The sequence below is a fragment of the Pelophylax lessonae genome (assembly GCF_965119305.1).
Source record: "Pelophylax lessonae genome assembly, chromosome: 2".
In the NCBI taxonomy this organism is placed as follows: domain Eukaryota; kingdom Metazoa; phylum Chordata; class Amphibia; order Anura; family Ranidae; genus Pelophylax; species Pelophylax lessonae.
Genome location: NC_138769.1, coordinates 688,099,232 through 688,122,914, shown reverse-complemented (window position 1 = coordinate 688,122,914; position 23,683 = coordinate 688,099,232). Strand labels below are relative to the sequence as shown.

General features: G+C 39.2%; 1 protein-coding gene across 4 annotated transcripts in view; it reads left to right on the top strand.

Moving 5' to 3' along the window:
* FAT3 (FAT atypical cadherin 3) overlaps window positions 1-15,623 on the top strand; it is a 1,063,130-nt gene extending 1,047,507 nt beyond the window's left edge. For 2 of the 4 annotated variants that reach the window (XM_082246650.1, XM_082246649.1), the window contains 4 exons: window positions 1,444-1,557; window positions 10,437-10,496; window positions 11,786-11,821; window positions 13,584-15,623. In XM_082246650.1, coding sequence (XP_082102776.1) covers window positions 1,444-1,557; window positions 10,437-10,496; window positions 11,786-11,821; window positions 13,584-14,203 — 830 coding nt within the window. In that variant the 3' untranslated portion in view covers window positions 14,204-15,623. The remainder of the gene's footprint in view (window positions 1-1,443; window positions 1,558-10,436; window positions 10,497-11,785; window positions 11,822-13,583) is intronic. The other 2 variants (XM_082246652.1, XM_082246651.1) reach the window with 1 other exon arrangement.
* The last annotated feature ends 8,060 nt before the right edge of the window (window positions 15,624-23,683 follow it).

Below are 23,683 nucleotides of genomic sequence, written 5' to 3'. Positions count from 1 at the left end.
ATGGATCCCAAAATGGAACTGCGTGATGTGCACATATTTGTATAGTTGCGAAGGCCAACTGCACTTCTACCTGGTGTCAGCTTGTCCCTATATATTGACCGTGCATTATTTATGATTAACCTGTCTGGGTAGAGCTGGTCAGGCAGGAGTGATGGGGGCTTGGAAGATTAGTACCAGCTGGAACAGAAACCAGGTGTGCCCAAAGGCAGTTGGGGCAGAGAAGTCATTTCCCCCGGAAACCTGGAAGAGCCCATTACCTCCTGGTTTGAACATTCAACCTTGTCTGGCCATGGGCTGGGAAGGCAGGAGGTTTGTGGTGTCTGTGCCCCCTAGGAGTGATCGCCCTAGGGGTGCTCTTAGTACACTTGGGTGTGGGACCCCACAGCGTGAATGGATCACATGGTCACAGCCACCAAATTTGCATTCCTTTTTCTCTGTGTCTCTATGGGCTGGGCCTTTTGGCTAAAGTCCAGGGCAATTTTTGTCTACCAGGCCTTAGGGCTTAGCCAGTGCACCGTTGCATGGCCACTCTTTTATTTTATTTTTATTTTTCTCCCAAATTTGTCTCCTTTCACTTTTGTGTGTGTTTTTCACTGGATGAAGGGTGAGAGTCCTCGGGCTTACCCTGATGTCTAGGGGGAGGATGTGTGGCCCTCAGGTTCCTTCCTCCCCTGCCTCTGGGAGGGATTCTTTTCGGGAGAGCTCCCCTGACTAAGTATTTGATGGTCGGCTGTGGCTGGCCTAGAAGAATGGGTTCTGCCAGGCCTTTTGGCTAGGTAGACCATGTAAATCCATGTACCCTTTAGGAGCCTTTTGCCCTGGGGGTCAAGGTAGAGGTCCTACCCCTTCGGGGGCGTATGTATTTATGCGCAGTGACCATATTCCCCCTAAATCAAAAAGTGTCCATTCACCCTTTAGCATTGTTTCTGAAAAAATCGTTAGCCAGTTTAAAGTGTACCATAAAGAAAATTGGATAAGGCAGCCCTATGAAATAACAATATATATTGCACCATCAACTTATAAATATGTACAAATATATAACTATCAATATAAATTTACATAAATATTTAAATAAGATACATTTTGGTGGTTCAGTATGAATTCAGTTTATATAAAAAGATATGATATTTAGTTACTTTATAGTGTTGCCCTATCCAATTTTCTTTATTTATCAGTGTTTCATATTGACACTAGTACAAGGCAAGCAGTTTAAGGGTTTTGACACACAAGCCGATACGTTAGAATTCTCTTTTTAAAGCGTACCATAAGAAATGTTTTTGACCTTCCATGGTTCTGTGATTATGATGTACTGCTGCCTCCACCTCTACAGCTTGGCAGCAATGGCGTCCTTGGGTTTTACAATGTTTTTCCTAGACGTAGGATGGCCATCCTTGTGTCCTATAAAAATATGACCATTGTTTCGTCTTATTGATGTGTATTAAGGTCGAGGATTGGAACCAGCTGAAGAAGTAACCTGCTTTGTGGGAAGTACAAAAGGAAGCAATTCTGAAAACCAGTCTCTGAATTCTTTTCAGTCAGATTCCGGAGATGACAATGGTAAGAAAATTTACTGTTTAATTCCGTGATACGTTCTAGCAGCCGTAAGTTATTGGTTTCTGTGAGTGTCATTGTCTTTGAAGGACCCAGGTGCCTGATTTTCTTGTCGTTGTGAAGGAAATGTTCAGTTGTGTAATGCTATATGTAGTCCAGTAATACTGTGTAACATATTTGTAGTTGCTGCACAGGTGGTGGAGTCTTGGCTAAAGAGATTTTCAACCAATTTTTGCCTAAATAAAGTTGTGTGGGTGGTCTTTAGAGGTTCGATGATTTACAAACTATGGCTCAATGGAGCGGACCTATACTCCAATATTAAAGTGAAACTGCAGCAATCAAACAACCGATTAGACCCCTATAAAGGGCTTGCAGTTTTGCCCCAGATTTCTTTTCCAAACTAGAGCCAGGCGCATAGCTCAATGAACAGAGGTATTTTTTTTATGCTTTATTGAAATTCGAACTTGGATAGGGTGCCGGGTAGCTGTGGGACACTCCAGTAGCACAATGTAGTAACATGAGGACATTCATTACTTTGTCAAAGCTTCCTTATATGGTCCCTCTAGCAACAAACAAGGTATTGAGTAGCACTGAGACACCATAAGAGAAGTCCCAATTCAACAATTCAACAAGGTCCCCCCAGCTCTTAGCATAGCTGGGACCTTGATGACCACATGTAGAAATGCAGCTGTTCTGCCCAACGTTGTATGGCAGCAGGATGCCAAGGGCCTGTCTATATTCAAGAGCTTTGGGCATTAGAGGAGAGTGCTGGCTGCTGAAGGAGTGAGGAATAAAGTTTATCACCTTTTTCATCTTCTCCTAGGAAAAACAAGCAGTGGGAAGGGACATACTGCAAGGGCAAATCCTTTTTTCTGGAGTTTAGCTTTAACCATTTCACTAGCTTGGGTATATAATAAATGTTGTTCAAAAAATACTTCTTAGAATTTCTTAGGGTGCACCTCCTTTGTTCTGATCCTCCTTCCTCATGGTAGCTGTTATGATGGTGTAATTGGTCATACCTAGGTGTCATTTCGTGGGTCCCAGGCTGCATCTTAGGAGCTCTGAAGTGGCTCCTGTGTAAATAATGCCATTAAACAATCATTATAACAATGTTCTTGTTCTATTTTGTATATATCAAAAGTGAGTCATTTGATCTGCATGTAAAGTCAGTATCTGTTACCTCACAAGTAAAAAAAAAAAAAAATGTAATATAAATTGTTTAAAAGTAATCATAACCAGAACTTTTTAAATTAATTCCCTCCTTCTCTATTTAGGTATGCAATTTTTTTTTTTTTTTTTTATCAGCATCATTTATTTCATTATATTGTCTTTAGTTTGTTTATTTTTGTACGTCGTATTAAAAATTGCATCAAAAAATATAATTTCTTTAGTAAATATTTTTGCTATTATTTGTAGCAAAAAGTTATTTTAAAAAGTAGTAAACTCTGCGCTTATGGGGTATTGGATGTGTATGGAAATATATAGACTGCAGCCTCCCTATAATATAGTCAGAGGACTATATAATGTAATGAAGTGGGGGGTAGGGGGTGGCGCTGTCTATTTGTTGAGGTAGATGGATAATATAGTGCCAGGTGAATAAATGGTTAAATGGAATAAATATGTAAGTGACAGTAATAAATATGGGGTGTAAAAAAATATATTAAGTATAAAAGTGTGTTAACCTCCCTGGCGGTATGATTATGTCTGGAATTACATACCAAAAGCGGTACAATTCTTTTCATGGGAATTTGGCGTTATGTATTATAGGCCTATAATTCTTAGTAATTACTGACTTAAACCTGACCAAAACAAGACTCTAGTAGACATCCCAGATGTGATAAATTTGAAACACAAACGCATGAATTATAATCGAATCAATAATATAATTTTATTATTTAATATATAATATATATAATAAAATTATATTATTGATTAGATTATAATTCATGCATTATATATTATATATAGATATATGTGTGTGTGTGTGTGTATATATATATATATATATATATATATATATATATATATATATATATACACACACACACATATATATATATATATATATATATATATAATATATAACGCATGAATTATAATTGAATCAATAATATAATTTTATATATGTGTGTGTGTGCATATTATATATATATATATATGCATATATATATATATATATATATATATATATATATATATATATATATATATATACCGGTGTATATATATATATATATATATATGCAAGAAAAAGGTGGGTGTACAAAAATTAATGTGCAATAAAAAATTATATATATAACTGTAAGTGGAAAAAGAAATTCAGTGATCCAATATTAACTATAAAGTGGCTAGTGCTTAAAACATCCTGAGATGATGTGTCCCAGTGACAACAACGGGATGGAATGACCAAACAGTTCAGTAATGAATCAATAGTAGTCTAATTTGGGGTGAAATAGTGATTGGTGATGGAAAACAGTCCTAGGGAGGTGAATATAAAAAACTTTGTGTAAACTATACACTATGGTGAGTGACCCCGTGGTGTGTGGTGAGGTGCTCAATGACCCCTCTGGTAAACAGCACGCTCACCAGAGATACCCACCCCACACAGGGGTACAGAGCGGGTATAGAAAACAAAGAAAGGGCGCACCGACCTAGCGCATTGTCCTCAATAACAGGCTTTATTTGTGTAACGTTTAAAAATGGCTACTCACAGACATAGATGAAAATATATCATATCGAGCTAGATTGCTCAAATGTCCGGGTTAGTCCATATAATCGTTCATAACCGATGAGATGACGTCTGACGCGTTTCGAGGCCTAGCCTCTTCCTCAGATGCACAGAGCGGGTATATATGATGTATGGATGGTGGGTCCTGTCTCCTTCTCCAGGTCCGGAATGGAACGTCTGGAAAGATCCCTGGGGGTCCAAGGGTAGAGGGTCCCAGATATGTGCTAATGGGGGTCTTGTGGGGTCCGGGGATATCCACTCCAGGTGTCCACAATGGTGTTGGGGTAAGTGTTCAAAAGATAAAGAGACACATAGTGTAATACTGTTGATACAGTGTTTATTGTGTATACAGGGTAAAAGGTACTCACAAAGGATAAGCGGTATATTTATTCACCTGGCACTATATTATCCAAAAAGTTATTTTAGTTTCATTATAATTAGGGCAAATGATAGAATAAAATAATAAACTTTCTATCTACAGTTATTTTTAAAGCAATCATCGGTCTTGCAAATTTATGTTTTGTTACTTTTTTTTTTTTTCCTTGTGGATTGCATAGAGAATATTTGTAGGCAAAAAAATGTTTGCTTTTTAAAAAAGAAAAATAATTCTTTGGCACTGTTAAAATGCTTTTGATGAGCTTTCATTGAACATTGCCCCTGGTAATTGAGTATAGATGTAGGGGAGCTGAAGGAGCTTAATATCCTGACTGTAGACACCTTTGTGTTTATATTAGATTCAAACAAAATCTTCTAGTAGAGAAGAAGCAGGCAGGTCATAATGGAACGTGTGCATCGTTTACAGTCTAGCGCAAATCATGGGATAAAAAGCTGGGGGTTAGAACTATGAACTCCAGTGTACTGAAAGCTATTTGAAGCAATTACTTTGTTAGAAAGGTTTAATCCAACTGGCAGGCGTTGCCTTAGTTACTAAATATTTTGGCTGTGTTCGCAGACTTCTAAATTTTCGTTTTCGTAAATCATTGTTTACCTGACCTTTCAAAGAAAATATAAATTTTTGTATTATGCTCAGCTTTTAAAGATATCTGTCAAAACAGGACTAAAAATAGACTGCCTTATAAGCGGCTCTGTCCCGCGAAACGCCGTACCTGTATGTTGCTTCGTGAGACAGGAAGTGGGGGCGCGTGCGCACCGCTTGGCCACAAGGGGAGCCAGTCAGCGGGTCCGGTGGATGTGATGACTGCCGAGCACCTGCGATTGCTCCCCATGGAGACAAAACGGCGGTCTAACGGCTGAAGTAAACATGGCACAACGCTGTTCTGTCAGTGATGAACACAGGGATCCTGTGTTCCTCATATTTAGGAACACAGGTCTCTGTGTTCATCCAGTGAGTCCATCCCCCACACAGTTAGAAAGCACCCCCTTGACACACATTCAACCCTTTGATCGTCCCTGGTGTTAACCACTTCCCTGCCAGTGTCATTAGTACAGTAAAAGTGCATATTTTTAGCACTGATTACTGTAGTAATGTCCGATCTGTCCGTCATAATGTCACAGTCGTGCTAAAAATCGCTGACCGCCGCCATTACTAGTAAAAAAATAAATAAATAAAAATGCCATAAATCTTTCCCCTAGTTTGTTGATGTGATAACTTTTGCGCAAACCAATCAATATACACTTATTTGGATTTTTTTTTACCAAAAATATGTGGCAGAATACATATTGGCCTAGGTTAATGGAAAAAAATAGTTTTTTAAATTTTTTTCTATTGGGAATAATCATAACAAGCCATGTTTTGCACACCAAACGCAGGGGTGACATCGAACAGGCATGTAAAGAAACAGCATGTGTACGCATAATAAGTAACTTAACAGTAAACAGTTACCAGGATCATAGAGGACCAGGTTAAAAATGAGGTAAATATCACAGGCTATATTACTCTGTCCCCTAGAGGACAGCAGTCTACATTGAGAGCCTTCAAATCAGGAATGAAGAGGAGAGTGAGGAAACAGAGAAAGGGGGCCCAAAGTGAGGGCGAGCACCATGGACACGGGACCTGTACAAATGAGGTTTAAAGTTGACCATGGCTAGTCGAGGGCAGGGACATGAAGGAGTAACTTATCCATGGTTCCCAGATTTTCAAACACTTTGCATGCGAATCCTTCAATATACTGGAATCTGCTCATTGACCATCGGAGAGGTCATCCTGGTTTTCACTCCATGGAAACAGATGGAGTCTTCCAGGCATGGGCAATGGCTCACTTGGCAGATATAAAAAGGTATGAGGCCAATTTCTGCTGGGGTGTAAAAAAGGCCCGTTATAGGTCAATGCAAGAGAACCAGCCAGGCATCTTTTCAGATCGTCACATAAACCACAGGGTTTTTTTAATTTAAAGGCCCAGACCAACCAACATTCAAAAGAAAAAAAAAACACAACAGTTGTTCTTAATTTCTGTTACAAAACATGTAAACAAAACCTGCAAGGACAGTGCAAACACCCCCAAAAACACCTGTTTCAAAAGTAGACACCCCAAAGTGATCTAATCTTATAACACTTATTTGGAAATGAAACATGCTGGCATTATAGTGGTAAAACATGGAGCTTGGAAATATTCAATAAAATGTATTAAAACCCCCTAACACATTAAAGGGGTTGTAAAGTCAGAAGGTTTTTTATCTTAATGCATTCTAAAAAAAAAGCTTTCTGTGTGCGGCAGCCTCCCTCAGCCCCCTAATACTTACCTGAGGTCCCTTTCCAGCAATGTCCACGAGTGCTCTCTTCTAATTGTTGGAGACACAGCAGTAGCGCCATTGGCTCCTGCTGCTGTCAATCAAACTCAGCTAGCCAATCAGGAGAGAGAGGGCGCACAGTAGTAGCGCCATTTGCTCCCGCTGCTGTCAATCAAACTCAGCCAATCAGGAGAGAGAGGGGGCAGGTCGAATGGCAGCTCTGTGTCGGAATAGATACACGGAGCTGGAGTACGGCTCAGATGTCCCCATAGCAAGCTGCTCACTGTGGGGGCACTCAACAAGAGGGAGGGCTAGGAGAGCCGAAGAGGGACCCGAGAAGAGGAGGATTGGGACTGCTCTGTGCAAAACCATTACACAGTGGAGGTAAGTATAACCGTTTTTTTTTTGTAATAAAAACTAAACCTATTTCCCTCCCATCCATCATGTAAGAGAGAGCTCTCAAATGTAAAAAACAGGAAGTGTTTATATTTGTCTGCGCTGGGATTGGTAATCACAGTGATCACAAGGCACCAACCACTCCAACTTGCTCTGTGCAGTTTGTCTGTGATCTGAGCTGCCTAATATCAGGGCAATGACAGGCATTGTAGATGAGTTAGGCATGCGCACAAGTGCTATTTTTAAATGGCGCTCCACAAATACACACCCACCATTTTAAAAAGTATGGTTGTAGTAAAGGGCTTGGACTCCTCAGGGGCGTAACTACAGGGGTTGCAGGGGTTGCAATTGCAACCGGGCTCCATGCTCCAGGGGGCCTGTGTGGCCCCCCTGTACACCTGGATAGGAGGGGCGGCGGGAGCAGCATGTAGAGAAATCACTGTCCTCCTTTTTCTTCCTGTAGCTCCAGGAGGAAAATGGAGGAGATTGGTTCCTCTGTATGGTAACTCCTCCTATCCAGTTCATTTGTGTTCTGCTGTCTCTGGGCCCCTGTGTGCTCCCCCGGTCCCCCCACTGTGCTCCCTCCCCTCTCCTGCCAGCTGCTGCAGGGGATGTGTCACAAAAGAGATTTAGGAAGGGATCAGTAAATATGTAATTTACCAGCTCCTTCCTTTTCTGAATGGACAGAGTCATAGTCAGTGACATTGTAAAAAAATAAAATAAAATGATAAAAAAGAATACAATTAAAATACCAAAAATTAAAAACTACTGACACCAGCGAGTGAACTTCCAGGATCCCAAAGGTCACACTTGCTACCGGGCCCTGGCATTCCACCACCATGGGGAGGCCCCATAATGGCAGGAAGGGGCCGACTCCAGAACATGTGAAAGGGCCCCGCAGCGGGAGTAAAGGGCCCCAGGATCAGTGGGAAGAGACCCAGGCTTGAAGGAAAGGGCCCCAGCCTGGGGTCCGGGGGGGGCCTTAATGGTTTCTTGCACCGGGGCCCTGAAGGTTCTAGTTATGCCTCTGAGACTCCTCCTTTCATTTTGCTGCAAATAAGAAGCCACAAAGGAGGATACGTTTCTTGTTTTTTTCTGCCATGAATGTTTGTTGTATTTCAAGGGTGGTGTTAAAGTGATTCTGTCACTGCCTATTTAGGGCAAAGGGATGGGTTGTGTTTTAAAAGCAACCCCCCACCTTGCTGATACCCACCCAACCTGCGTTCCCCCTCTACTCCATTCCTTTGTCGGAGTTGGAAATCACAACTATTATGCACAATCTACAATGCTAAAGCTGGTCATACAGGGATCAAAAGCCAGTTCAGCATGGACCAGCTGACATTCGATCCATGTATGGGAAGGCTGATTATACCCAAGTTGATCCAGCCTGTTGAATTTTTTTTATATGCAATTACTGCCGATGGCAATAGCCACTAGCAGTAATCATTGTGTAATGAAGGCCGGGAAAGCTGTGCGCCCCCCAACCTGCTGGCAGAACACAATAGTGCTGCAGGAGGCATTCCCCCATCAACACTGGCCTTGCTGATGAGGAGATCGAGATCAAGCAATTTTCTTTCCTTTGACCCATGGTGGAAGGAAAGAAAAACAAATCATCAATGTGCTGCTTAACGCTACCCTGAGCAGCATAATAAATTGGAGCACTGTGCAGGGGGCATGTTGGGCTCCTGGAGGGTCAGGCTGTTGCATTCAGAGCTTCAGATCCCCAGCATGGTGCAGGCACAGGTCATTTTTATTTAGGACTACAGCACTAACACTTTAAAAGACTGAAAATACTGATGCATACTTTACTTTTTAATAAGCCTGAATGGATTCCACTACTAAAACACCTTGCAAGGGAATTTTCCATTAGCCTAATGCAGGGGTGTCAAACTCAATTTTTTCTCAGGCCGCATTAGCATTATGATTGCCCTCAAAGAGCGGGTTGAATCTGTAAGATTAGATGTCCAGGGCACCCCACCCCCTCTTACATCAGATGTCAAGAGCCCTCCCACCATCAGAAGTCAAGAGTTCCCCACCCTCCCTTACCTTGTGCTGCTGCTGGGAAGAAGCTGAGGCATTGCCGGGAAGCAGAAAGTGCAGGGTCTAGAGGAGGACCAAAGGAGGGCTGGAACTCTCCTGCAGCTGCAGGAGAGGTGCGAGGGCCACATCAAATGGCCTGGAGGGCCAGATTCGGCCTGCAGGCCTTGTGTTTGACACCTTTGGCCTAATGCATTTGGTGAAAATGTACTTGGCAAAGGATATCCAATCACATACAAGGAAATGTAAATGCATCTTCTCACAGACCCCCGAAAGACCAAAACACACAAAAACACAAGATATTAGTTTGTGGACGGGTCAATTAATGTAAGCTTAGAACTTGTGCCAAGGGTCCTCTTTGCTGCATTTTCCATTTAAGTGCAGGGCTATCCTTAGAGTCAAATTCCTGCAAAAAAACTGGTTTGTTCCCCTTATCAACTGGCATTCAATATATGCATTCCTTAATGTATGTGTTGGAAGATGGATTCACAATTAACCAATATTGATTTCTCCAATTTGGGTAGAACAGATGCCGAACAGGGGTCACCGCTTAATATCATTACAGATATTATGTTATTAAGGGACAACAGATATAATCAGTAACGAGGCATTGAAGATATATCATTACTCTTTTACATTTTTTAATTGATATGATGTAACCAGTAGAGGAGGACATTGCTGGTATAATCAATATTGGAAATGCCAATATAATCAGTAAAGGATATTGCTAATCTAATCAATTTTGGAGAATGCCAAAATCATTATTAGGGTCACCAGGGAAATATCTAAAGGATATTTCAGATATAATCAATGTTTGTCGGTGTAAAATAATAAAATCAGTGCGGACACTAATGATTAAATGTGTGACCCGAAACAATTGATTTAACGGTAGTAAGTATCAGGCACAAATAAATCTGTGAATTTTTACAGTATGTGTTAAATGATGACATAACAATGTTTGTGTGTTATAATACTAACCTCTTTTGTTGTCTCCCTTTCTCCTTCACCTGTGTTCTCTGTTCCCCCCCTCCACAAGCTTCCATAGTGACTGTCATTCATCTAGTCAACAATGTTGTTGATAATATTGAAAATGAAGGTATTTACTTTTTAATGTAACTCTCTGTATCTTTCATGAGCAAGAACATATTTTTTATTCCTTTTTTTAAATTATATTGTCAGTATAGTTTTTCACAATTTAACATATAAGAATATTTCTGCTAGCACTCACCTAGCACCTAGATTAATTTATTTTATCTAAACAGGGAATAGTGAATATAAGTTATAAATAAATGTATCTATAAGATCGTAAACTCACTTTTTTTCTACATAAGAAGCTTCAGGAAAAGATAGATTTGAATATATTTTAGCAAGCCGCTCAAAACAAATTGCATGACTTTTTACCTTTAATCTGCCAGGTGCCAAAAAAAATGGCTATATTAACCATGGATATAGTAATTAATTTGAAGATTACGATAGGTACAGTATTGCAGGCATCACAGTGCACCTGCACTTTATTAGTATTGTTTTACTAGCTGATTTTTAGAACCTTGCAGGTATACAGTACTTACTGAAAAATATGTGGTTAATTAAATGCAATAAATTATTTTACCTTTTAAATTATTTAGCTGTAAATCATATTGTTAATTTGCACTCATTTACAGTATGTGTTAAGGGATTTTTTTCTTATTACTTGTATTTTTATTGTCTTAAATTATACAAATAGAAAATGTAGACTATATATATATAAATCCAATATTTAAATTTAATAAAATGCATAGATATTTTGAAGACACTAGTAATAAAATTATTATTTTGATTCAATTAGTTTTTCTTTACATATTCGTGTTTTCTGTTCTGGTGTTATGTGTTAAGGGATATTTTTCTTAATACTTGTATTTTTATTGTTTTGTGTATTTTTTGTTATTTCAAATAATACAAATAGAAAATTAAGGCTATATATATATATATATATATATATACATATATATATGTGTGTGTGTGTGTGTGTGTGTGTGTGTGTGTGTGTGTGTGTGTGTGTGTGTGTGTTTGTTCTGTTTTGGCAAACCTTTTTGAGGTTTTTTTTCTATTCTGTAAATCCTTAATACACTTAAAAAAAAATGCTATATAATACTACTCTCTGTGTTCTGATCTTTACCTTTAAGGTTTTCTTTTTTTTTTTTTATATATATTTTTTTTTCTGTTCTTTAAACTGTAAATTGTAAGAAAATATTAAAAAAATAAAAATTGTTAAAGTGTAAACAGTTTAGGAAGGAAACAAAAACAGAGAATGACAAATTACATTGATGATGCATGAAAAAAAAAGTACTTTTTCCTTTTGATTGCTTTTTGTGAACTGTGCTATTCTCCTTTCCTTAAAATAAACAGCTCCAGTAATGGACCAAGGACAGAATTACAACAGAGGTGACATTTGTAACCCGAAATTCTGCTGCCTTTTTATTGTTGTGTTTCATAAAGTCCCTTTAACCATGTCTCTTGAACATAATGTTCCAATCCTGAAAACACATTTTGAAAGCTTTGCCTGCCTGCTTGTGAAAACCCACTTCTGGATGTTTATGCCCTAGCATGCTGGTACCGTGTAATCTAATACAGCTGTGCTGTAACAGTGTCCGAACTATCACTCACCTTATTTTGTAACGTGTATTAACAATGATGTATTGCTTTTATGGCACACGCTTGGAAGCATGTACAAAACACTGAATTTAAAGTGAACCTATGGTTTTGCAGTAAGCAATGTATTGCCACATTAGAGGGCGAGGAAGGTAAACACATCAACTTGTTTTTTTCAGCTATGAAGGTTTTAGAGTATTTGGGAAAAGGGACATTCCGCCTCCAGTATTAATAGGGCACCACAACGATTGCCATCAAATTGTGTTTTTGGATGACTATTGTAAAGCTGTCCATAGATGGTTTGAATCTTGGCCAGTTAAACAGGGACCGGTTGAGATTAGAAACATCTATGGGCTGGCTGAGTGTAGCCAAGTCAACCCATCGAGCAACTTGGGTACAACCAACATGTTGGATTTTTACATGTGATTGTTGCCAGGGGCTACAGACGCTAGCAATATTCACTTTATTCTCCAAGCAGGGATGGCTCCCAGTGCACCCCCCTCCCCCCACCAGGAGAACACAATCATCAACATGTGATGTGTTGAGTGGCAGTGGAGCCTGTCACAGCTAACTCTTTCACACAGGGTTGGATAGTCAATTAGGACCTTGCAAACATGTCAAAGGCCCTTCATATATGTAATGGCTGTGAATTAATGAACTTACAGGGTCCAAACCATAAACACTGTTCTCCTTTGGCTGCAATCCACTAAGATGCAGACTTTCCCAAAATAGCAGTCATAGCATCGACCCGGTTTTTAGTTTTCCCTCTAGCAACATTGCATATTAGAGCTCTGTGTCCAATATAGATTGACCTCCAGTATCATATCATTTTGGGCTTGATTTAATAAAGACAAACTTCCACTTTGCAAAATAATTTTCCCTTAACCCAAGTAATTGGATGAATATCTGCTGACTTTCATCATCTATTCTTGTGCAAGAAAAAGTGATTTCTTTTTTTCATCCACTAAATTAAGAGAAGATTCCTTTGAAAATTGAACAGCCTACTTACTTTTACTAAATTAACCCCACTATGTCCACTTGGTGACTTTTACACTCTCCCCCTAGTGATGCCCCACATGATCATTGCTCTGGGTTTTTCCTGTACAGTATTGGTCTGTGTTGAACCTTTCACACTTTCCATCCAACAAGAATATCGTTAAGCAAACATGCAAGTGTGGCTTCAGTGGCAATCATATTATTGCCACACTGTCCCATTTTGCCTACTGTGCATTCCCTATGTGGCCTTTGCATTTTGTGGGGCTTATGAGGATTAAAAAAAAAGCCACTGGATAACCTGCTTCTTCTGCTATCGTAACAGGGCAGCACTATGGAGGTAAAAAGGACTAGCAAAATGCTCTAAAGCTTTTTTTACTGGAAAAAATAAAGGAAGTGTCTATTTTGCCTGCCCTTATTCTTCACAACATTATAATTTTTTACTACTGTACAGGTGCAAAAAAGCATGGCTGATTTACCATTAACAGAAGCATGTGGAACTCCAAAGGGATGTCCAATTTTTCCTATAAACATACTCATTTATATATTGTATTTTTCACAGCTTACCACTGGGATACTTCAGACTGGATGCCAAGTGCGCGATTGTCGGACATTGAAGAGGCTCCAAACTATGAAGCTGCGGATGGATCCTCTGCTCACCATGGTAGTACCAGAGAGTTGGAGTCGGACTACTACCTCGGTGGCTACGACATCGACAGTGATTACCCTCCTCCCCAACACGAAGACTATTTAAGCCAAGATCAACTGCCACCTCCACTTCCGGAAGACTTCCAAGAACATTATGACACTCTTCCAAAAGTACAGCCAAGATCTATGGTTAGTACTCTCAGTCCGGACTGTAGGCGACGCCCACAGTTCCATCCAAGCCAATACCTCCCACCCCATCATCTCTCAAATGAAATAGACACATCGATTTCCCAAGCTGGACATTCTTTTAGTACTTTTGTGCCTGGTCCAAGCCAAAATATGGACAAATCAAGCACAGATAATGTTTCTTTATCCTTGCACAATTCTGTGGGTGCTTCCTCATCAGATGTCTCAGCTATCTGTGGACTAGAAGACACAGAAGTGGCCATAAGTGACTATGAAAGTTTAGACAACTTTCGAATTGATCAATCCCACATTCCCTATATGGAAACCCAACATCAAACTCAAGTGTGACAAACTTTGTTTTATATGCCATGACTAGTCGTACATATGAAAAAGCCACAGCATTCATCTTGGACTATAGTAACATGTGCAAACCTTTGGAATTCCAGTCGCTTAGATAGTATGTCAGTTATCTGTTGAGAAAAATTAAATAGACAATCCTTTTAACACGTTGCTGATATTTATTGCCAAACATATGCACAGTGTTTTAGTAACAAAAAAAAAAAGAGTACAGTTTGAAAGTCTCTTGCATATCTTAAGGGGATGGACGCTACCTTTATAAGCAGGTGAACATGCATATGCTGGTACTGTGTATCATATGGCTTTGAAAGGCTGAAGTGTAGCTATAAGAGTATTAAAGCAAACCTGTCACTTTTAAACTGGAAGTAGCCATTTTGTGCTCAGAACTTGTATTCATGTGCATGTAACTCTTAAGTCGCTAGGGGGCTGACTGTGTGAAAATCAGAGAATATAAGCTGTTATCCACAGCAACCAGATTTAATCTTTCAAAGGAATCATGGACTCTGATTGTTTGCTATGGGTACTATCTCTGCTTTTGCTTCAGCTTCCATAAATCAGCATCAATGTGGCAGTTGTGTTATTTTTACAGGCAGCAGTGCAAGAAATCTGTGGGGTCCAGAGATGTGACACTGTTAACATTAAGGTTATCTTCCTCTGTACATAGAAGTGCTGGCATTACAAATCTCTGAGAACCTTGCTACTCTCAATACCCATCTGGGAATTACCAATACGCATTTAGAAGTATCTGCATACAATGGATTTAAGGGTGGATGTTTGTACACTTGGCGGTAGAGTTTCATAGCTCAGGATCTTGAGTTCTGCTGCATTGGTATCCCCTTCTATATGTTCATCCCTGGCAATGTCTTCCCAAACCTGAGAGGTTCTGAACAATAGGATAGGTTGTCTACAAAACCAATGCCCCATAATTGGAATACCCTGTAATATTGGGACTTTTTAAGCCCTACCAAACCCACCCACATTAAAGCTGGAATCCAGGCATACAGCTAAACACAAAGATGAAATACATATATAGGAGCTGTTTTGCCTGTCAAAGGATTTGTATTTCGCTCTATCCAGCCCTACAATTTACACAGCCAGCACAGGCAGATGGGCACCACCTACAGATAAGGAATGTATTGGTGTCCTCTCTCCACCCCTACCAGCCTTTTCGACTGGACAGCAACAAAGAAGCAGCAGACTGATGAGGTTGTCCTGCTGTTCACTCTTCTGTTTTTCCCACCTCAAATCAGCATGTTTTTCATTAACACATTTACATCCAGCACTTTGGATTGGCTTCCGGATCTCTCCCTCTTTCCCAATGCTACTGTATTGGGGACTGAGGCTGATACCAAGTCAGAATTACAAACTTATACAAATTGCATTCAAATACATTTAATGACATATTAATGAATACAAAGCTTCATTAATTTGTTTATGTCTGCTTGGAGTTCAGCTGTAAGCCAAAACCACTTTTCCTTCTAAGCCCCACCCCTCAGTTGGCCTGCGACAGTTAATAATGCATGTGAGTATATGTGATAAGTACATTTTGACTTAAAAAAAAATTGAAAAGAAGCACCAGAGTTGTTTACAAATGCGAAGGTTAACTGGAATAGCACAAATATGAAAACAACAAAAATGCTTTAAATATCTATGCTCCTACATTACTGAAAACAGTATGTATGTATATATTCTGAGTCAATTAGCCATACTTCTCAATATAACCATTTTTATTTACAAATGTGTGTGCCTTGTCCATACTGGCAAATTTCAGTTCACACAACAATCACCCGTCTACTTTGCACTAAAAATGTATTTTGAAGCCACACGCAAACACACACACACACACACAATATAAATTTACTCCACCAGAAATCTCCATTTCAGATTTATTAAATGTGTTAAATGGCATTGTGCAAAGAGTAGTGGCGTGCAGTAATCTAGAGTAGCAATTTAGAAATTATCTGCTATGAGTCTGCCCCTGCTAAGCCGGTTAATTTGATTGGTTGATATGCACACCATTAAGCTATTCACAATGTAATTAGGGGTTCTCAATCCGTCCTTTTATTTTTAGTATTGCTTTTAAGCAGGGAAAGCCTCCCCATTAATAATGATATGACAATCAAGGGAGTACCCATATCTTAGCTTTGCTGTTTGAAGAGGATGGCATGTTTTGAAATCAAGTTGGTCAAACTGGTTACTGGATGGTATATATGGTGACTTCTTCATGTGGCTGCTGTGGTATTTCATAGGTTGGACTGTAGCCCACATGCTTGCTTACTATTAGCAAAGTGTGAAGCAAGGTGCAAAATTATTATGTGACTTTAGAACAGGTAATTTGCTTCAACCAGTGGAGCAGCCATAGTTGGAGGTCATGTAGAGGACTATGTATGACCTCCACATGAGTCTGCATAGGCTGAACTGCCATACACACCCCCATGCTTACTAGTGTCATTTGGGGGGGCAGTGATTTTTCTAGCTAGAGTCAAAGAGCAGAATTCCTAGGGAGACCTAAGAACAGAGTGTCAAGCTCTTAAACAGCTTGCCTGGAGTGTTTATTTACTTATCCCTCACGGATTCCTTCTTGGACTATATATGTGTAGATATATATATATATATATATATATATATATATATATATATATATATATATATATATATATATTTATTTGGACTCTGTATGGACTTTGTGATATCCCTGTAGGCTGTTTCTGTCACCTGCACCATTTTTACCTTGACCTAAGAACAGGCCATTCTTTTCAACCAGTGGAGCAGCCATGGCTGAAGGTCATGTGAAGGTTTATGTGTGACCTCTACATGAGCCTGCTGCAGAATTGCAAAGGCTGAACTGTGACACACACCCATGCTTATTGGTGCTTATGTGAATTGGTGGTTTCCCTGGTTGGACAGCAAGGTGTAGAATTACTAGTGTGACCTCAGAACAGACCATTCCCTCCAACCAATGGAGCAGCCAACAATTTAGAGCAAAGTGTATGTTAAAAGGTGTATAGATGTCTGACCATCACTCTAGTAAAACTTGTAGAACATTCCATTTTAAAACCATAGAACTCAATATGGAGATGACCACCTTTTTTTTGGTGCTTTAACACTCTCCATTTCTCTAGAAAGGTTTTTCACAAGACTGGATGAGAATACTTGGCTCGCAATTAGCAATCATTCCAAACACACTCAACAAAATTGAGGGCAGGGCTCTGTGCAGGCCAGTCAAGTTCCTCTACACCAAACTCATCAAACCATATCTATATGGAGCTGGCTTTGTGCATGTAGCACAGTCATCTTGGAACAGAAAGGGACCTTCTCCAAACTGTTGTCCCAAGGCTGTGTACAGTTTCCTAAAATATCTTTGCTGTAGCATTACCAATGCCCTTACTGGAAATACCTGGATTAAATAATTTGGAGAGGTGTCCCTAAACTTTTTTTTACATATGGAGGTGTGATGGTCATGTGTTCTTAAACATTCAACCATATGGTGTAAGTGGATGCTCTCATCCATGTCCCATTGTTATGTATTATTTATTTATTGGCTTTCTCTAGCTCACAGCAATATTAAAACTATACCTGTGAATGGACACCCTTTTAACATTAGCCTGTTTGTAGCATATTAGAAAGTCTTCATCTATTTAAGCAATAAAATGCAGTGCATTGTAGTGTCTTTGTAATGGTAGAGAAGTATTATTTATATCTGCTATCTAGTGAAAATTACCCATTTATCCTTGCAGTATTTTTGTATTAAATGATTAAGTTATTTTTAAATTTGGGCTTAAAGGATGATAAAAATATGACACGTAAAGTATAAACATACATTCACATAAAGGTAAGGTACATTATTTTCTTGCAATTCAAACAATGTGAAGACATTTTTTAGACACATGTACCGTGTGACTGAAATGTTTATAACTGAGACACAAAGTTGTTCATACAGTTGATTACCTGGGTTGGAAATGACCTATTATGGTTGGTCAATAATGATTTTTATTATTGGTATAACTGCACAAGGTGAAAGCCATCCTGTGATTGAGGAATATGTGTTTTGCTGTGGGTTTACCATATACATCTTTCAAGTTGAAGATGTGTTTTCCTGATTATATGCATTGTTTTTCAGTGGTTGGATTATTTATAAAAGTAGAAATATGGCCTCCCGTATAAACATATTGCCTGTACCAGTTAAGTAAAAGTGCATCTGCACTTACAGTATACCCTTAGGCCCTCTGCAAAGCCTCAGAAATAGATGATGGTCTACCCAATGCAGCTTCCTGTAATGGTGAGGCAACAGTGCTGCACAGCTCCTGAGTTGAGAGCAGATTTGCCCCTCTCATGTTTGCTGTGCTTGCTTGCACTACAGTGAGATGTAAAAATGTTGCCGGGTGCTCAGCTATTAACATGATTACTGCTGATTCACAAGCATGTAGCTTGTCCATCAGCACCTGGCCACACCTAGTCCTGCCCGCTGCTTTCTGGATTGACACTACTGCCTTTGTTGCTGAAACCTTTCCACTGTGAAACTGCAGTGTCTGAGAGGAGAAGCGTATGAGACACAAATGAAAGAGGATTTGAATCCATCAAGGCAGGTAAAGTGTGTGAGGCATATTCATCACATATAAACTGGATGTTGGGCTTATTTAGACTGTCATACAGGAGCCCTTAGCTATACTTCAACGAATTACATTTCCATTCATGGTCATCTTGTTCCATAACAGATGGTGAGAAGCATTAGGAGTTTATACATCCTTGGTTATAAGTGGAGCTCCAGGGGACTGGGTTACTTTCTAGTTTCTTGTATATTCCTGTAGCTAATTTCCATAGTTCATAGCTCTGTTTCTGTCCACCTGGGAGGCTTACTCTATAACATGGATGCTTCAGTGCTTTTTTTGTGATAATAAAATATAATTTAAAAAATTCTACCGGAGAAAGAGCACAACTCAAGAATGGAGATCTTGCAGCCTCTCTGTGAGCCATAAAAAAATAGTTTAACTTTCCATCCTCTAAACCAAAAAAACTACTGTTGGACTGACTCATAAAAAACAAAACAAGAAACACATACTATATATTAAGTTCACATTTTCTTGGCAGGGATTATATGACTGTGGTGTACCTTGTTTTTTAGGGGTTCTGTAGGTGGATATTTTTCAGAAATGAACTGAATTGGGCATGGTTCTTAGATCTGGATGGCTACTCCAGACTTAGAAACTAGATATCTGGTAAATCTGTCATTACTTTAATTATTAAGTCTGGAGTTGCATAGGAAAGTCTAAACAAGCTGCAAATGGTTTAGTGTCTGATACATTTCTTTCATGTATTATGTCACATTTGTCCATGTGACAGGTGGGTGGAAAAGCATTACCCATGAAGACAGTAAAAAATCTGGAAAATCTGCCAATTTATCTAAGCAACATCAAACAATTTAGTAAAAATTTACCAACTAGTTCCATGCATTTAAATATGTGACCAACATGAGGTCTTTTGCAGCATATTTTACTGTAAGCAATAGCTATTGTAGATTATGTAAATTTGAAATTCACAAACACACCAAGCCATTTCGGGACAGCCTTCATTGAATCTTTGGAGCTGCATGTGTAGTAAATTATATAACTGGTCTAGTTAATATTGGCAGTTGATGATCCAAACAAAGCTACTGTATTGACAGATACTTGGCAAACTCTCTGCATTTTGGATCCACTGTGGACCTACCATTTGCAAATGCTTACTTGCTGTTTTTATATTAGGTCTTTAATATGGTAACCAATTCTTCATCTGCAACTTTCAACACTAGAAATTATTTATGTGCCCTCTGTGATTTTGACAGAAAAAAGTGTTTTGAAGATTTATCCAAATATAATAGTCTTAGTTTTTTTTTTTTTTTTGAAGGCTACCGAACACTGCAAAAATATTAAAACCGTAAAAATAGACTTCTAAATTAGTGTATTCCCCATAAATCTTTGGGACATTTTGTGATTTCAAAATGTTATTCATTAACAGCCTTATGGAAAGTTTATGCCTATATGTCTACAAATAAAGGAGAAAAGGGAAAATAGTTACTTGAATTCTAGCAATGGTATCTTGGAATGCTAGCCGGAAATGCCAGCAAGGGCTTGGTTTGCATTAAATTTGCATGTTTCTTTGTTGTATAAGAAGGTGTCCTGTGGACATTCAGGTCTTTTACGGCAGTGGTCCTCAACCCTGGCCTACAGGGCCCACTAACAGGCCAGGTTTGCAAGATAACTGAAATACATCCCAGGTGATATCATTTTCTGCTCAGTGATTGCAGTACTCTAGTCTGCATCTCCCCAAGGTAATACTTAAAATCTGGCCTGTTAGTGGGCCCTGAGGACCGGAGTTGAGGACCACTGTTTTACGGTGATTCAGAAACACACTGAGGCTGATTTACTAAAACTGGTGAGTGCAAAATCTGATGCAGCTCTGTATAGAAAACAATCGGATTCCAGGTTGTTTGCCAAAGCTTAATTGAGCAAGCTGATTGGCTACCATGCACAGCTGCATCGGATTTTGCAATCTCCAGTTTTAAGTAAATCAACCTCAATGACACATTAATTGGCTTCTGACCCAAGTTAGTCCTACAGAGTGGTATAAAATATTCTAGAGAGATTTATGTGAATGGCAGATTATTCTGTTGAAGTGCTTTCTAGTAAATTGGAACAATAACTACCGTATTTTACGGCATATAAGACGACTTTTTAACCCAGAAAATCTTCTCAAAAGTCGGGGGTCGTCTTATAGGGCGGATGCTGAAACTTCTGAGCCGACTGAACTATGCGGTAGGGGGGGGGGACTCAAAAAGGGCCACGGTATGCCTGCTTGGATTGGCTCTTCCTGCTTCCAAGCCCTCCCTGTCTCAGAGACTATGGTATGCCTCTTTCACCCGTCTGGCCCACCCTTGTATCCTATTACCGTACCTCCTTCTCTGCGTCTCGCTCCCGAGGACTGCAGTAAAGAGGTGCAGACGCACATGTGCGAGATCGGAGAGGCAGAGAAGAAGGTACGGTAACAGGATACAATGGCGGGCCAGACAGGTGAAAGAGGCATGTTTTTCTGGTCACATCGCCACTCTCGCTCTCTCTCTATCTCTTTTTTCCATACCCCGGGCATATGGTATTTTTAATCATAGATAGCATCTAGGTGCTGGATCACACTATATAAATGTGGAAGGGCTGGTTGTGTACAGAAAGCAAAAATATATTTGCGTTACAGACAGGATGCTGAATTGGTTATGAAAACTGAAAATTCAAGTGACACAGTATCGTCTATGACAAACATGCATTCAAAAATTAAAAAACACCGTCACTGAGATCAGGGGCCATTTTTTATTTTGTTTCCTGAGTTAAAACTTGCCAATTATATTATCCTCTAACTATTGGGTCATAGTTTGAAATCAAATATTGAAATATTGGCCATATTGGAATCAAATGTGATGCTTTTTTAATTTTTATTTGGTGTGCGTTGGAAGAGGGGTAGTATATCCCAAACTCTATATTTTACCTGGAATAGTTGGGGGTCGTCTTATACGCCCAGTCGTCTTATACGCCGGAAAATACGGTACAAAAATATTGATAGATAATTGGTTCTTCTCAAACGAGACAGGTTTATGAATTAGAGTAGGGGGATATTACATAACCTTCAAGAATATGTGCTAAGAAAATTAAAAACTTCTTTACCCCGTTTATGACATTGCCCAGCACTATCCACTAGTGCAATGACCTCAATATTATTTGGAGGGGAATTTGTTATAAGGCTGCACATTTTCCTTTTTGTTTTGAGATTAAAAATCTGTTGCCAGTAGATGTGCTGCATATCCCTAAAAAAATAAGGCAATAGATTTGAAGCCCTAGATTTGGTTCTGATCTACAGAATGAGGCCTTGTGTCTCTTATGGTGGGCCAATGGGAGAGGTTAGAGGTACAGTATTTGTCTATATTGATCTGCCCATAAATATTTGCACTTCTGCACTCCTGAAAACTTTTTTGTAATATAAGCTATAAATATAAAGTGCACCAAGTAAGGTTGAAAATACATTAAGCATGCAAAATGCTTTGAACCTAACGCTTATTCAGTTCATTGTAAACAAGCTCCATGCAGAGATATACGATAAAGCAATATCAGCGTCTAGCAGAAACAACCTCATTTTCTGAAAAAATATGTTTTACCTGCCAAAGTATTATTATTTTATTACATCCAGTCATAAGATTTACACAGCTCTGTCATACAGCACAACCCTGTCTGGCAGGGCAGGAGACCTAATTTTCTCTGGCGCAGTTAGGTAACACGTACAGATCTTGTCCCTGCCACAGAAGGTGAAAGGAGAAGCGGCAGACTGAGGAGCTCATCTCTATCACTGTGCTCTCTACTCCTATCAGCATGTTCATTTTTAGCACATTAACACTCAAACACAGCTAATTGGCTTCTTGTGCTGCTTCTCTTTCTCAAAGGCTGAGCTCTTTTGTACAGCAACTGCAAATGACTGATATCAAGTCAGCAAGTACTTACACTGCTTGCATTATGAAATACATTTAATGATGATTAAAATAGAATTCCAGCTAAAACCTAACTAGTCTTAAAAATGCTCCATCCTCCCTGAAAATAGCTAAGTATACATGGCTTTTTTTTTACACAGGTTAGTAAGTATTGGTGTTAAGAGGGGGGATGGAGCATTTTTTTAAGAATAGTTAGGCTTTAGCTTGAATTCTACTATAATGAATACAGAGCTGCATTCATGTTAAGCTTTTTTATCTGCCTGGAAATCAGCTTTTTAGAAAAAGTACTTCATTTTGAAAAAATGGCGCATAAGATATCTTATTTTTCTTACCTTTGGTAATACTACAGTGAGGGAGACCAATAAGTTCTAAATTCTTTGTTTGAGGCATAGATGTGCCATGTATGGCTATTGATGGAAAAGAACAAACAGGACACACTAACAATATTCCTCCATGCTTTTGATGGGCTTTTCCACTCAGCCTTACCAGTGTCAACATGTTCATCCAGCTTTACTCTTGTAATCTGTATATTGTTCAACATTTCCTAACGAAAGGCTTAGAAAAAATAGATAATTCCTACAATTGCATAACACTCCATATCAAATTCAGTTGTAGCCTAATTCTTACAAGCCTCCAGGGTCTAGAACTGGAAAAATAGGGGCTTGTTGTAGAGGAAAAGGCAAATCTCTTGCCTGCCCAAGCAAATCATAAGCATAAGCTCTGCATCACCTTGCCATTAATAGCACCTATGAAATCACTATTCCTCCCATAAAAGGACAAAATATGATGATGAAAATCTCTTCTACCTTATTGATATGGCATGCTCACATTTCTGCTAGTGTGTCTAGGGCAAGGAAACAAGCTGGGTTACCTACAGGACTATACATTCCCCTCGGTCACCCTTTGGTTGCTTCCAGTTATGCATTTGTTATCACTTTCATAAGGGTATCTCTTTGTATGTTAGTGAG